Below are 14,227 nucleotides of genomic sequence, written 5' to 3' on the forward strand. Positions count from 1 at the left end.
AGAACTTCTGTTTCCTCTTGCTAATAACCTAATGTATAGATAATTAATAAAATAAAATATTAATACATTGATTTTGTCTAATTGCCTGACAAAATAAATATTTGATATTAACAAAAATGTAGCAGAGATTGTTATTAAAAAAGATTTTCTACAACTAATAAGAATAAATTATTAATAGAATGCGGGTCAACTCTAATATGGAAAGCTAGTAGGAAACCGAAATTACAATAATTACACTACTAATACAAGCAGTTTTCTCTTTGGGATTTGTTAAATATACAGGGGGTAGAATTGTAGTAAAATGAATTGCAAAATATAGTAGTAAATACTGTTTTTGGGCTTCGCCTCAAGAAATGAAGAGCTGAAAGTTAGTCATCTCAAAAGCGTGCTCAAACTATCATCTCAATCTAACATACCATAACATTCTGAACAAAACAAGCAAGTATAAGCAGGTCTATTTTTATTCCGGGAAAAAAAATCAGGAAGTGATGCCTTTTTTAAATTTGAGGACTGTATTTTTTTTTTCCGGGTTCATCACAAAGAAATACATGTTTGACAGCTTCACTGTATTTTCTGTCTAATCGTTGGAACTCTAGGAAAATCTGTGTTTCATATCATACACCGCTTCTTATGTTTTTAGCAGAAAATAGTCCAGGTATATAGTGTTCCCTACCAAATGTATTTTAATTAAAAGTTTTTCATGGAAAATCATCATTAACTTTTTCCCCAAGTTAAACGAACCATGATTTTTTTTTACTGAGGAAAAAGAGGACATTACAAACAATTATTAGTCCATATCAATGCTAACAGGGATTCCGATTTCAATATCCCGCGATTCAGAGTTCTGTAATTCTCTCCGGATTTCAGCCGATATTTGAGGGTGGGTTTGTAGCTTGAGCAATTCTAGTATCGCCATTTTCTGTTCAGAGGCCAGGTCGGCCTTGTAACGCTGGGCCAGCGTGAGTAAACTCTGATGCCAGAGCACAGGAAGAACTCGCTTTTCACTACGGAAAGACAGGAAGTGAGCCACCAAAGCATCTAGAACACGGAAAGGCAGGGCGTATTTCTTGTCGAGCAACAGACGCAGGAAAATGCTGTTGGCACCGTTGTATTCCATCTCTGCCAACTTGAGCATCGCTGCGCTGAGAGGCAAAAGAAAAAAAAAAGTGTGCATATTATGTAAGCTTCTATTGAATTGAAACTCACCCTACCTAGGATATCCTCTGGCAATGTGCTCATTGTGAAATACTAAAACCACAGAGATACTTCTTAAGTAATGATATATATAATATATTCACTGTATGACATTGTATCACATTTATCCATTTTGAAAACAGTGAGACTATTTCAGAGAGTCACATTTAATATTTTTACAATAGAGCATTCACCCAATTATCCAAATATTGATGGTTAAACAAAAAAGAAATACTGCAAAAAAGTCACTGAAAATGAAATTGATAGCAAAGCATTTTGACCCCAAAGCTATTTTAATTCTGGTTGACGGTAATGAGGATTATGTAATAATGTGTCATGTTATATCTTAGCTGACACAGGAGAATGTTACAAACACTCATGGACAACTGTGGTTTGTCTCGGGAGAGACAATCCTTACCTGGAGTGGAGTACGGGAATTGAACACTTTGTGAGGATGCTCCCTATGATAATGGCCTCGCGTAGAGTGCATGTCCCAGATTCACACAGAGGTAACAGTATACCTTGGGAACAAAGTCAAGTACAGATCAGGTTTATTTCGTTATAGATTATTACATCATAATAAATGTTGCGTAAATCAAATCAAAGCCTGTTTCGATTGAGTGCAGAATACACTTGAATAGCATTTATCATGATAGAGCATAAGATTAACATACTTTCCTAGATCTAGGACTGCAATTATATAGTGAATGTTTTCTTCAAGGCTAATAAAATGATAGATACATATCTTTTAGGCAATAAATTCCAGTGGCTGGGTCAACGAACAATACTGCCCAGAATCGGTATACTGATTGGGTTGTAAAATTCAAGACAGTGGACATAATGGAGTTAGGCCAAAAGATTACAAATTTCCTTGGCCTATTTACATTAATCTAACAACGTCAAATAAAGTATGTGAACTATTGTTGAATGGAATTGTCATAATTTCTAACAATTTGCTTGTACCCCTTTAAAATATTAAATTAAAACGTCTTTATAAATATACTTGAAAAGGTTTTCAACTTATTCAATGAAAATTAAGACCATGAGTAGCTACTGTTAGCATTGTTTTAAAATGACGTTAACCACAGAAGAAAACCATTTAGTGAAGTTTAATTATTGGCTGTATTCAATGAAGCTTTAAAAATCAGAGTAAAGCACAATTCTTTATTTGTGCAACACTGCCGCCCTGTGGGCATATTATATAGTGATGTTTAAAAAAAAAGTGGGTCAGTGGAAAATTCCACATTTTGAAATAAAGAATTACCAATTGAGTGGATTTTATGATGCAAAATGTAATCTATATGCGAAGCGTATTTTAAGCCATTTTTTGCCTTCTGAGAATGACCTATGTGCCTGTTAGCATCTACTTGAAAGCAAAAATATAAGTAAAAAAAAATAAAGATTAGTTTTCTAAATATTGTCATAAATAGGTTAAAAAAGAAAAGAAAGTGATCTTATATTTTAGGGAAATATAGTACTAATATAAAGCAAAATTTCATCAGTTAGACAAAATACAAGAACCAATTTTTATCAGAATGCAATGTATACTAAATGATGATCTTTTTGGTAGTGTCATTTAAATCTGAGTTCTATCAATATTCTAAAAGGCAAATGATTTTTGATATAGGATATTGTTAATGTGACCTTGATTGAACAATGAACATCTCACCTTTAAACCAGGCTCCTGGTTTGAACAAGGCCTTCTTCAGAGCACTGTAGAGATGAAAATTGAGCCTCTTGTACTCAGTGATATCATCTCGAACTCTGGGCAACAACACCAAGTTGTAGAATCTCTGAGCCATTCGCTCTTTCAGATTAGAGGAAAACGTTCTAAAAAAAACAGGCAAATCACATTTTTATGTTCATTAATATGTGCTGTCCCTCCATTAAATAAAGATCAATCCTCAACATTCATGTCAAACAGCAAGCACCTTGTCGCTTGAAACATGGCAGCTGCCGTCCATGTGTCCGGGTCAGTCAAATAGAGAACCTGCTCCCAGTTTGAAAGCGCTGGTATTATTTTGAAAGCCTTTGGCAACTTTCCACTCCGATATTTTGACAGAACCTGATTAAAGGGAACAACACACATTTGGGACTGAAGCACTTCAGGCCGACAGAAACATTTGGAGTCAAGTGAAGAAATCGCATTTTAAGACAACTGACCTTATTGACCCCTTTGTACACTTCTACCACTCTTGGGTCAAGTTGGTGCATTGGAGAGCCAGAGACTTCCGACATCACTGTTCCCACCTCTGTCTGTTTCTCTGTTATCTTCTCCATTATTATGTCTGCGAGGGTTCGCCTTCACAGGAAAAAAAACAAGACAAATCTAGAATTTTATCACCTGATTGTTCATAATGAAATGTGTTCACGTGTCTTGCCTCATTGGAGGGATCTTATTCATAAATATCTCAATGGCTTTCTCGTCATCAGGGTCAACCACAACTTCGGTGTCACAGACGGCACCAGGGTCACCGTCAGCAGTTGCTCCCAGTGCTGGCCACTCATCATCTGAATCGGCATCTTGAGAGGTGGAACCTGAAAAAGAATTTCAAGAGGGAAACATACCCATTTCCATATTTGTTAACTTATTGGCTGTCATTGACGGCGATGGACGTCCGATCCATTTTGGCTGGGATAGGCTTGGCAGAGATCATTGGATGATGATTGCTGTCAGGCCTCCCATTCAAAATTAATTGGACGTTTAGCGCCAACAAAGACACGGAAAGATGAGAACACATAGCTAGTCCAATTGGTTTCAATGAATTGGACGTCTGTCGTTGTCAATTAGTTATTTTATCAAATGTTCTATTCTTCTTACCGAGAACGGTGACGGGGGCCTTCTTCTTCTCTGGAGCCAACCCATATTCGGTCTGAAGTTCCTCTTGTTGAATGCGGGCTTGTCGCAAGATCTTTTTTGACAAACGTTCGTCCACGTAGTTGTCTTCACTCTCTATCCGATCGTCTCGAATCTTCACCCGGCCTTTGACTCGAACCGTGTCAGCCTGTAGCATTTGGTCAACAAGCGTGTCCGAGTCCCCTCTTTTCTCACCCCCTCCTTTAGACTTTCTTACTTTCGGCATGGTTAATTTAGTCTTGAACAATAATGTTCATATGCCCGCGCACGTGTATTGACAGATTTGTCAAAAACACTATAAACAGAAGTTAGCAAAGCACGTGGAAGGTTGTTTCTTTAACGGAAGTCACGTGGAAACGTCACATCCTGAATATTTTGTACTATTAAAATGTTTTTTTCTCCCCTTTGGTTTCATGGAATTTTATTCCTTGTATTAAATATATACTTTAATATCAATTATATTGTTTTATTATCACTTACATTGCTTTCGTGGAATTATACGTTTTGGTGGCTAACGTTTCCTTGCCAAATAAAATAAAAAAGACGGGAGTTCCCCCGGATGTATTCTACGTACTATCATAAATATCACATGTACTTGGACCTAGATGCTAAACATTTGAGTCGATGGCGTTAGTAATCAGCGGCCATCTTAAATTAGTTCTACTAGAATCTTTAGCAATGAACGAGCGTATGTGATTTTGGGCCACAAAACTACTTTCAATCTTCAATCATATTCAAATGATTCGGTTTATGACAAACACAATCAAAATGGCCATTAATCAGGCAGAATATGGAAAAAAAAAACGTAAACAAGCAGTTAATCTATTAGGGGAATTTATGAAATTACAAGATGTTTTAAAATTAGTTGGAAACCTAACAATTTAACTACTATTGTAAACGCACTACAATATTAGGTCAAGGGGAAAGACTCTGACACAAAATGGCCGACAAGTGATAACGATTATCCCGGTTATCTAGTCGTGCATTACGCATCTAACTATGTATATAATTTATATATATGCGTAATACGACAGTAGCGTCTGGAGGCAAATAGAAATGGGGGTCACTTGGTGAGAGTTTTTGTTCTTTTTTAAATGTATAGTACTTAGATACAGCGTTTGGACGAGGCTTGTAAACATTTTGCCTCATATTTGTTCCACTGCATTTGCGCCAACAGAACCCGTACCAAAGCACAATAAATTCCGCAAGTTTTTGCTATATTTATTTTGCTTTGTTACTCTAAACACTAGCGTTTGCTAGATATTATTTTTTTTAGCAAGGTGAAACTATGTTAGATGGAAACATGGAAGTCGTGTTCAAAATTTCCCACAAATTAGTGCGTTCGTATTATTATTTGTTTTGTTGCATGAACGGCATCAGATGGATAATAATGTGCATGGCTTCTACTAATGCAGCGATTCAAATTACGCAAACTTAGCATATTGCCCCTAAATTTTGGAACAGTAGAAGTACATTTAATGCATACATTTAATAAATTAGTTGTTTATATTTCTATTTATATCTTTCATCATTGTGGTGATACTGCACAACTGAAAATGTGTGATCAATTTGCTGTTTGTCAACTCAATATTTGTGACCCAGTGTGTGCCAGGTGCCAATAGCAGAGGGGAAAAGTGTGCAACAGACTGTTGATATGGTGCACAAGAAAATAGAGCAACTGGGAGCTGTGAAGCAGGGCAGCTTCTGCGTCGACTGTGAGACGTACCATGCAACTGGAAATGTCAGCGGTAATTATTCACTCTTATTTCATTTTGCAGCCAATATTGTGTGCCGCAATTAAATGCTTCAATTCGGCACACTTTGTGGTGATGGGACGGGAATCGGTTTATTGAAGTAATTTCTACCAATTGTTTCGTAGCCCGTCCTAAGCAGAATCATCATGTTAAATGCAGAACAGCAATAATAGTTAGTTTGAACTTTGTCTTCCAGGTCAGCCCTCCAAGCTCTTATATGTGATGCACAATTCAGAAACCCCCCTTAGCTGTCTGGGTTTGTTTGAAAATGGGCCCTGCCTGGTAGCTGACGGCAATTTTGACGTTCTCATGGTGAAGCTAAAGAGTCACTTCCAGAACGCTAAGGGGCACAAAGTGGAGTGTCGGGGGTCACGATATCGATATTGCGACTTCCTCATCAAAGTTGGCACAGTGACTATGAGCTCAAGTGCCAGAGGAATAGCAGTAGAGGTATGGCAACACACACAGCCAGACTGTAAAAATATCTATTTCTGCCACTTTTTTATTTTTTATTTCTCACCACTCTCTGCAGGTAGAATATTGTCCTTGTGTGGTTCCAGGGGACTGTTGGAATCTTATGAAGGAGTTCATGCAGTCGTTCCTGGGCCCCAGTATCCCAGAGCTGCCATCTGCCTTTGTTTCCAAGCCCGAAGGCCTTTTTGCGCCGGCAGACTGTGTTGACACCATGACACAGTATCTGGAATTATTTAACAAGCTGCGTAAACTGCAGATTCAAGGGAGTAATGTGCGTTGATTCCTAATGGATTTTTTTATATATACATATTCCTAATCTATTCATCTGGATGGATCAAGAAGCTAGCCTAGCTAGCATCTAAGAAAGCCTGGCCTCTTCCTTGCATCATACAAACATCATATATGAATACTTTTGATGAATGACTATTAAAATAAAAATGGTAAGGAACAAATAAACAATCAGTGTAATCACTTGTCAAAATACATATATGAATAATACTAGAGATGTCCTCGATTCGATCAGATGATTGGAAATCGAGGCTGATCACAGTTTCAGAGGATATGAATCGGGTCATAAAGATCAGGTTTTTAATATGTAGTCTCGATGATTTATTGTTGCCTGGGAGTTTCCGAGTTAGCCAGTGGAGGGGGCCTGGCGGCTGTAGTTCATTTTGATCTTTTTCTTTCATGTGTATTTTAAATCAAGCATAAAAAATTCAGTCTTTACTGTAAATAGTCGTTTAAATGTTGTATTTTTTATGTATTTATTATCAAAGTACAACATGTTTCAGCTTCCCCAACGAAACACATCTTTGAAACGTGTCATGAAAGGAATACGAACCACAGCGATGCCACCGAGGTCAGGCTCCTCCTCGCCCAGTTTGGGGCTCCGAGTCGCGGTTATTGTTCCATGTGGCCTCGGTGGGGTGGGCGGACGTCGGCCGGTCCATCCTGCTGCCTGTTGTTCCGCCAGTCGACCAATGGGAGGCCGGCTGCTGATGAGCCTCGGTCCAATGAGAACGCCGGGGTCCGGGCTCGCTTCGAGAGTTGGGTTGTTCAATCTGAGTGAGGACAACAAGCAGTTTTTTCTTCTTCCTCTCTTCTGTGCCGGATGGATGCGTTCTGGCGATGGTAATGTTACCCTCGCCGTATTCCTTTGATCACAATACAATATTCGTCCTTCGGGAAAAAAGCCTTGCTCTCCATCGGAGATGTCAGCGGGGAGTTTCCACTCGCTTTGCGGCGCAGTGCGTTAGCTAAGCGGGGTAATCAGCTTCGGCGACCGACAAGAGCAGCTAGGTCAACTTCACTTAAACACGGCGGCCACGCGAACTAAGACTTCCACGTTATAACAACAAACCAGCGACTCCAAAACTCGCGTTTATTCGTCTGCGTTAAGTGGTGGTGAGGCGGGCGACATCGTGGGACGGTGCGATCCCGACAGTCCGACGGAGGAGCCGCGGTGGCGGCGAGGAACCCAGCTTTGGGTTAGCATGGAGCGAGCGCGAGCTAACTTGGTGGCCGCGCTGCCTCAACAAAGTTGCTGGATGTTCTCGGAGAGAGAGGAAGAGGGGCTCTTCTTCACGCCCCTTTGTTCTGCCTCGACGCGGAGGTGGAGGCGGTGAGGTAGCCTAGCATGGCGTTTACGATCCGGGTGGAAAGAAGCGCTCGAACAATCGGGATTCTTACAACCACGGTATAACACGTAGTACTGTAGTAATACAGAACCATTAGCGACCGGGTTCCACGTAATCGTTTTTTTCCAACCTATTGCCTGTGTATTTAAACATCATCGTATCAGTGTTGAGCTCAACAGATGTGATTTAGGGAGACGAGTGCTTGAATAATGACCCTGTAAAACTCTGAGCACATTTTCCGGGATAGTCATAATAAACATTAATCTTGGTATTTCCATCTCGTTTTGCATGGAGAAAGGAGTGCACGTTTTAGACAACAATCTGTTCCAAAAGTACCTGGATCTTGTCTTTAAATCCAACTAAAAAAGAAACACGTTGAACACAAAAGCAGCAAAAAATGTTGTTTTGATCCTCTTTTGTGCAAAACCCCCATGTGGAGTAAAAGTATTCAATAGCATGCAATCTTGGGTGCATCAAGTGGTTGTAATGTGCGTTTGTATGGGAGAATCAGCATTTAAATCATTTGCATATTGATACACAAAAATTGAATTCATTTTCATGGGTTTAGTTTCAAATCATATTTTTCCAATGGAAAAACACATGGCTTTGAGATTTTTACCTGAGGAACAAAAATTGTTTAGGGACCTCCTTCCAGATGTATTCCTGATTAAATATGAATTATGAGTACTGTTTTTCTCCCAGTCCCTGTTTGTTCCCATGTAATGAAGAAGTCCCAGCTGTTCTTTTCACTTCTAAAAAAAAAAGTGAATTGCTGTGCACTTTACACAATGGCGCTGCTAATGTGAACCTTGAAGTGGCCACATGATAAGCCGCATGAGTTCCAACTAGTTTGCTCAAATCCCACTCAAGGCACACAGATTAAACTCGGGATTCCTGGAGAACACAGTCACTCCAACAGGAAGCGTGACATGTATTTGACTTGGAAGGGACTTTGAATGCTATGCCCAGGTTTTAACTGCGTGTATTTGAAGTTCTATAACACCTACTCACTTTTGATTTGTATCTCCCTCAGAATGTTCCAGTGGGTGCTGCTGACGACAGTGGATATGGCTGATAACACCGTACGTTGCCCATTATTTGTACCGTAAGACCGTCTTTCATTCTCTGCGTGCGCTTTGAATGCATAGTTTTTCAATTTAAGAGTGTTGCCAAGATAACAGTTCTCGTTTTATGGAAAGGTGATGGATGGACTCTTGGTGTTATTACTCGTATTATTTGGTGTCATAATGTGTTTTGAAATATCACCTATGCAGTGTTATGACTTTAGATGTAACAAAAAAGAGTGCAAGAGTAGCAAAACGATATTAACTTTGTCCTCAAATGAGGATCTAGTTAAGTAGTTACTAATTAAATTAGTTTGCTAGCTTCTGTTAGCTGTTTGATGTCAATCCAGACATATATACATGGATGTGTTTTTTAATTACGCTGTCAACGTAATAGACGATCGTCATCTTGGATGAGTCCTTTCCGATGCATTTAATTTTATACATAGAGGATCAAATATTCAGTCTTAATTGCCAGTCATTGGAAAGTAATCTAACTTTAAGATAAGAAGAAGTCATTATCCTGCAGTGCTGCAATATTCCTCAACTGCAGCGTACCTTAATTACTACTTTGCGATACATTGGACTCCAAAACGTCTAAATATTAATGTGACGTCAACTGGGAGCAATGCTAATCTAAAAGGCACATAAATCCAAGAAAGAGTCATTTATTCTTTTACTTGTTCTAAATACAGTGCTTCTTTAGTTTCACTTGGCTTGTAAAAGTGTTGCTACAATGTGTGAAAAGGAGAATAAAGGAAAATGCAAGTGCAACACTATTTATTCACACAATCGTACAGAAACAAAAGCGGCGATATGATTTTTTATGTATTTGTTAACGAGGCTATGAAAAAGCCATTAAATTATCTGTAGATGTAAAACTTGTCGCCTCATCAAATGTCTTCACTCAATATAGTCTTACCACTCGACTTTGGTTTCCAAATGTGCACATTTTGTCAGAAAAGCAAGCAACATCTTCATATCTCTAATCAAGAAGACAACCAATTTGGAAGACGTGCACATAATAGCTCCAAGGACATGAAAGTGAGGACTAGGGAAGGGAATGTCGGGTCGTGATTTTGCCATCAGTGCAAATGATGAAAACTAATCACCTGTGAGGATTAATGGCTCGTCCTCGTATTATTCACATCCATACTAGCCTAATCTCCAAACGTTTTGGATTTAGCGTCATCTGATCAACGTACTGCCGGCCTAGTTAAAATTGACCTCCAAATTATGCAATAATGTCAGTTTTCGTAATGCCAGAGGTTTGAGAGCAGTTTGTATTTAGGGAATTTGAGCAACAATTTAAATGGTAATTATCAATAACCTTCCGGGCGACCAAAAGACCGGCGACCAAAAGATCGGCGACCAATCGACCGGCAACCAATCAACCGTGTACCAAATATACCAACCTGTGATGGATACAATCAGACTAGGATGTTTTTTTACGTAGGTTTGTTAACTTGATCAGTTTGCTTGTTGCTGTGCTTGTACCAAATAATATAAATAATGCCAAAAAATCCTGTAATATTTTTTTAACCAAAGTTCTCTAAGCCTTTGATAATTTGTAATTTATTATTGAGGAATATCTAGGAGAAAAATCAAGAAGCTAAATTTTACTTTTCAAGGATTTTGATGCCAGTTAAACTTTAATCATGGAATGAAGTCTTGGTATTGCAACTTGCAGAATGACTTGCTGCTCAACTAGAGGACCTGCGTCCTACCACTGAGGACCCCCCATGTGCATGTGGAGAGATGGATCGCTGTAAGCACGTGGTACGCCTTCGCCTGGGCCACGACCACTCCATCCTTAATCCCCAGAAATGGCACTGCGTGGACTGCAGCACCACCGATTCGGTGTGGGCTTGCCTCAAGTGCTCGCACGTAGCCTGCGGACACTTCATGGAGGAGCACTCGCTCAAACACTTTCAGGAGTCCCACCACCCGTTAGCCATGGAGGTGCGGGAGTTGGACGTCTTCTGCTTTGCCTGCGGGGACTATGTGCTCAACGACAACGCCGAGGGAGACCTCAAGCTCCTGCGTGGGGCCCTGTCCACCGTTCGTAGCCCCGAAACACGCTCGCTTCGCTCCTCAGCTTGGCGGGCGTACGCCCACCGAGGCGGGAAGAGCGGACCCCAGCCTGCCATGCAGCTAGCGTTGCGTCACAGGAGGAAAACCCTCCTAGCCAAGATGCTTCAGAGGTGGATGAGCAAACATCAAGAGCTGCAGGCGGAGCGGCAGGAGAAGCTGGAAGAGGCTAGGAGGCAAAAGAAAGAGGTGAAAAGGAGACTCTTGGAAGAGCTGGGCAACGTCCCCCCCAGAAAGAGCGCTCGGCTTCTTACTCAGGCGCCACGTTCAACCATCACACTCATTCCCTGCAAGTTTCGAGACCCTCCGGAACGCCTACCTCCCGCCGCCGCCCCTCCCAAGAAGCCTTCCCTTCTCGCCTTGTCACGGAAGCCACCCCCGAACGGCAGAACCTCAAAACTGAGGCGGTACTACTCGGCCCACTCGGCCACCCGCCGTCGGTTGGCCCCGGGGGTCACCGGTCTGCGTAATCTGGGGAACACGTGCTACATGAACTCCATCTTGCAAGTGCTGAGTCACTTGCAGAAATTCAGGGAGTGTTTTCTCACTTTGGACCTGTGTGAGACGGAGGAGCTCCTGGCTAAGACCAACAACTCGCACGGCGTGAAGGCGGTAGCCGGAAGCGTGGTCGGCGGCGGCGGTAACGCACCGCCGACCTCGTGCCCCCTGGGCCGCGTGGGAAATCTGACTTTGGGCAAAAAGGAAAGCGCCCCGCCTACACCGCAGACTGCCGAGTTGGTCCAACCCAAGGAGCCTCGTTGCTCCACCCGCCAACAGATGTCTCTGTGCCACGAGTTGCATACGCTTTTCAGGGTCATGTGGTCGGGCCGTTGGTCTCTGGTGTCTCCCTTCGCCATGCTGCACTCCGTGTGGAACCTCATCCCGGCTTTCCGTGGCTACGACCAGCAGGACGCGCAGGAGTTCCTGTGTGAGCTGCTGGACAAGGTGCAGCAAGAGCTGGACACGGAGGGCTCCAAGCGACGGATCGTCATCCCCATCACCAAGAGGAAGCTCTCCAAACAAGTGCTCAAGGTGCTCAACACCATCTTTCATGGGCAGCTACTTAGCCAGGTGAGTGTGGCAGTATGTACACAAAACAAAGTCAAATCCCCTGACCTTTACAATACAACAAATACCCACACAGAAAGTAAGTGAGAAAGTGTTTTCCGTGTGCTCTAGTTAATCATTTTACTCTGTAAAGAAATACCAATAATGCAGCTTAACTTGATGGCAAGAAATCTTTTTCGGTGGTGCCTGTTTTAACCCCTTGACCAAAGCACGTTTTTGCGAAAGTTTAAACAGTCTAAATAGCGAAAATGCACTGCACTGTCTTCACGTGGCGAAATGCATGCATTGTGTCCAGGTGACGTGTCTGTCCTGCAAGCACAAGTCAAACACGGTTGAGCCATTTTGGGACTTGTCCTTGGAGTTTCCCGAGCGCTACCATAGTGTCAACAAAGGCTCCACGGCCTACCAGCGCAGCTGCACCCTCACCGAAATGCTGTCCAAGTTCACAGAGATGGAAGCACTGGAAGGCAGCATTTATGCCTGTAACCACTGCAACAGTAAGTATGTTTAAACTGCTCTCGCATTGTCACCGAAGATTGGCTAAGCAGAAACTATGGTGCTGGGGTCTTGAGGTCCCCCTACATCGTTAACCTGAGGACTCCCTGTTTTAATCCAAGATTTTTTCACTGTGTCACATTTGTTAAATCGTCCACTTAAGTCGTCTCATTTTCATGCAATAATTAGACTTGTCTGTCTGGTGTGATTTGGTAGAAAGAAGAAGGAAAACATCCCACAAGCCTTTAGTCCTTTCAGAAGCCCATAAGCAGCTTCTGATCTATCGTTTACCTCAGGTTCTGCGGCTGCACCTCAAGCGCTTCAGGCAAGTGTCCGTCTTTTTACGTGTAGCGTTTCAAAGAGCAGCTTTACAAAGACAATTTTCAAAAATAAGCATTCACAATCCTTTCCTAAATGGTGGTGTAATTCGCCCAATTCTGCTCAGTAAAGCTGCGTTTGCTGGCGCACACACGCCGCTTTACTTTGAATTACCCATTTGAACCAATGTGCAGCATCTGGAGTTCCATCGTTAAGTCTCCCGGAACGATGGCAAGCTCCCAAGTTTTGTCACGTCCATTTCGGAGAAAACATAAGACTTTTTAAGTGTAGTCGTAAAAATACTGTATTTGCTTTTAACTCAGCTTGAACATGTGCTACAATTCTATCGTCTCACACAGGAGCAGGACTTTCAGTATTTCTATAAAAGTTACTCCTGGTTTAATTATTTCCAACCGATGTACATCCTGATGATGAAAAACTAAAATAATTATCGCAGGTGGTCCGGGAGGAACCACCGGGAGAAAATCGGTGTCCACGTGGCCTTCGACCAGGTTCTCAACATCAAACCCTACTGCTGCACGGGCTCAGGTCACTCTGTCCACAGAGGGGGTTACACTTACGACCTGTCGGCCGTGGTGATGCACCACGGCAAAGGCTTCGGCTCAGGGCACTACACCGCATACTGCTACAACACGGAAGGAGGTGAGGACGCCGGTAGAACTCCTGGTCGCCAAGACCTCCCATCTAACCGCCCCGTGTGCTCTTCAGGTTTCTGGGTTCACTGCAACGACTCTGAGATGAAGGTTTGCAGTGTGGAGGAAGTGTGCAACACTCAGGCCTACATTCTCTTCTACACCCAGAGGTCTGCTTAGGGACTTCTTGCTGTGAGCCCGAGCGGCATTTATGAAAAAATTCCATACCGAAAAGTCACTCTTTGCATTAAGTAAAGCAATCGGCCTTTATATGATGTTCCCGTTGGTGACGGCAATTGTGTTTTGGACCATGTTGATAGGCGTTTAAAATGTTGCTAAAATTTGCTATTTTATTTTTAAATTTTGGGGAGGGGGGTGTTTTCAAAATCTCAAACTAGGCTGCAGAGACCACCGAGAACATCATGTAAGTGTAGCAGGGAAGCAAACGCCCTCATTGAAGCCACACAAACCTCCGCCAAGGTTTACTGAAGTTGAGGAGCGCTCAGCTAATCTGTGAACCTCATTACCGTCATTTTTTAAAAACTTTTAGTCCCACCATCCCAAAAAAAATGCACAAACAAGTCGTCCATATGTCACATTTTGGGGGCTAATTATAATTTAT

At 41.9% G+C, this 14,227-nt stretch overlaps 3 protein-coding genes across 3 annotated transcripts; 2 read left to right on the forward strand and 1 right to left on the reverse strand.

Moving 5' to 3' along the window:
- Positions 1 to 443: 443 nt before the first annotated feature.
- bysl (bystin-like) lies at positions 444 to 4,622 on the reverse strand. The gene is made up of 7 exons (XM_077604001.1): positions 4,016 to 4,622; positions 3,576 to 3,732; positions 3,358 to 3,496; positions 3,126 to 3,259; positions 2,864 to 3,024; positions 1,613 to 1,715; positions 444 to 1,142 (listed from the first exon to the last, which is right to left on the reverse strand). The coding sequence occupies exons 1-7, from the start codon at positions 4,275 to 4,277 to the stop codon at positions 788 to 790; spliced, it is 1,311 nt and encodes a 436-aa protein (XP_077460127.1). The 5' UTR covers positions 4,278 to 4,622; the 3' UTR covers positions 444 to 787.
- Positions 4,623 to 5,077: 455 nt separating this feature from the next.
- On the forward strand, positions 5,078 to 7,012 carry med20 (mediator complex subunit 20). The gene is made up of 4 exons (XM_077603885.1): positions 5,078 to 5,121; positions 5,654 to 5,799; positions 6,002 to 6,255; positions 6,338 to 7,012. Exons 1-4 carry the CDS (start codon positions 5,108 to 5,110, stop codon positions 6,557 to 6,559), a joined length of 636 nt encoding a protein of 211 aa, XP_077460011.1. The 5' UTR covers positions 5,078 to 5,107; the 3' UTR covers positions 6,560 to 7,012.
- Positions 7,013 to 7,291: 279 nt separating this feature from the next.
- usp49 (ubiquitin specific peptidase 49) lies at positions 7,292 to 13,912 on the forward strand. The gene is made up of 7 exons (XM_077603881.1): positions 7,292 to 7,410; positions 8,950 to 8,998; positions 10,671 to 12,142; positions 12,435 to 12,636; positions 12,851 to 12,959; positions 13,410 to 13,615; positions 13,682 to 13,912. Exons 3-7 carry the CDS (start codon positions 10,739 to 10,741, stop codon positions 13,783 to 13,785), a joined length of 2,025 nt encoding a protein of 674 aa, XP_077460007.1. The 5' UTR covers positions 7,292 to 7,410; positions 8,950 to 8,998; positions 10,671 to 10,738; the 3' UTR covers positions 13,786 to 13,912.
- Positions 13,913 to 14,227: the final 315 nt, after the last annotated feature.

Source organism: Stigmatopora argus, chromosome 6 (genome assembly GCF_051989625.1).
Source record: "Stigmatopora argus isolate UIUO_Sarg chromosome 6, RoL_Sarg_1.0, whole genome shotgun sequence".
Taxonomy (NCBI): Eukaryota; Metazoa; Chordata; class Actinopteri; order Syngnathiformes; family Syngnathidae; genus Stigmatopora; species Stigmatopora argus.

Coding starts and splice junctions, on each gene's coding strand:
- med20 (XM_077603885.1), top strand. Junction 5,800..6,001: donor TGCAACTGGAAATGTCAGCG/GTAATTATTCAC, acceptor TTTGTCTTCCAG/GTCAGCCCTCCAAGCTCTTA. Junction 6,256..6,337: donor CCAGAGGAATAGCAGTAGAG/GTATGGCAACAC, acceptor CACTCTCTGCAG/GTAGAATATTGTCCTTGTGT.
- bysl (XM_077604001.1), bottom strand. CDS start 4,277: ATGCCGAAAGTAAGAAAGTCTAAAGGAGGGGGTGAGAAAAGAGGGGAC. Junction 3,497..3,575: donor AATAAGATCCCTCCAATGAG/GCAAGACACGTG, acceptor TTTCCTGTGAAG/GCGAACCCTCGCAGACATAA. Junction 1,716..2,863: donor ACCAGGAGCCTGGTTTAAAG/GTGAGATGTTCA, acceptor TTTGTTCCCAAG/GTATACTGTTACCTCTGTGT.
- usp49 (XM_077603881.1), top strand. CDS start 10,739: ATGGATCGCTGTAAGCACGTGGTACGCCTTCGCCTGGGCCACGACCAC. Junction 12,637..12,850: donor TGCCTGTAACCACTGCAACA/GTAAGTATGTTT, acceptor GTGATTTGGTAG/AAAGAAGAAGGAAAACATCC. Junction 12,960..13,409: donor CTGCACCTCAAGCGCTTCAG/GCAAGTGTCCGT, acceptor TAATTATCGCAG/GTGGTCCGGGAGGAACCACC.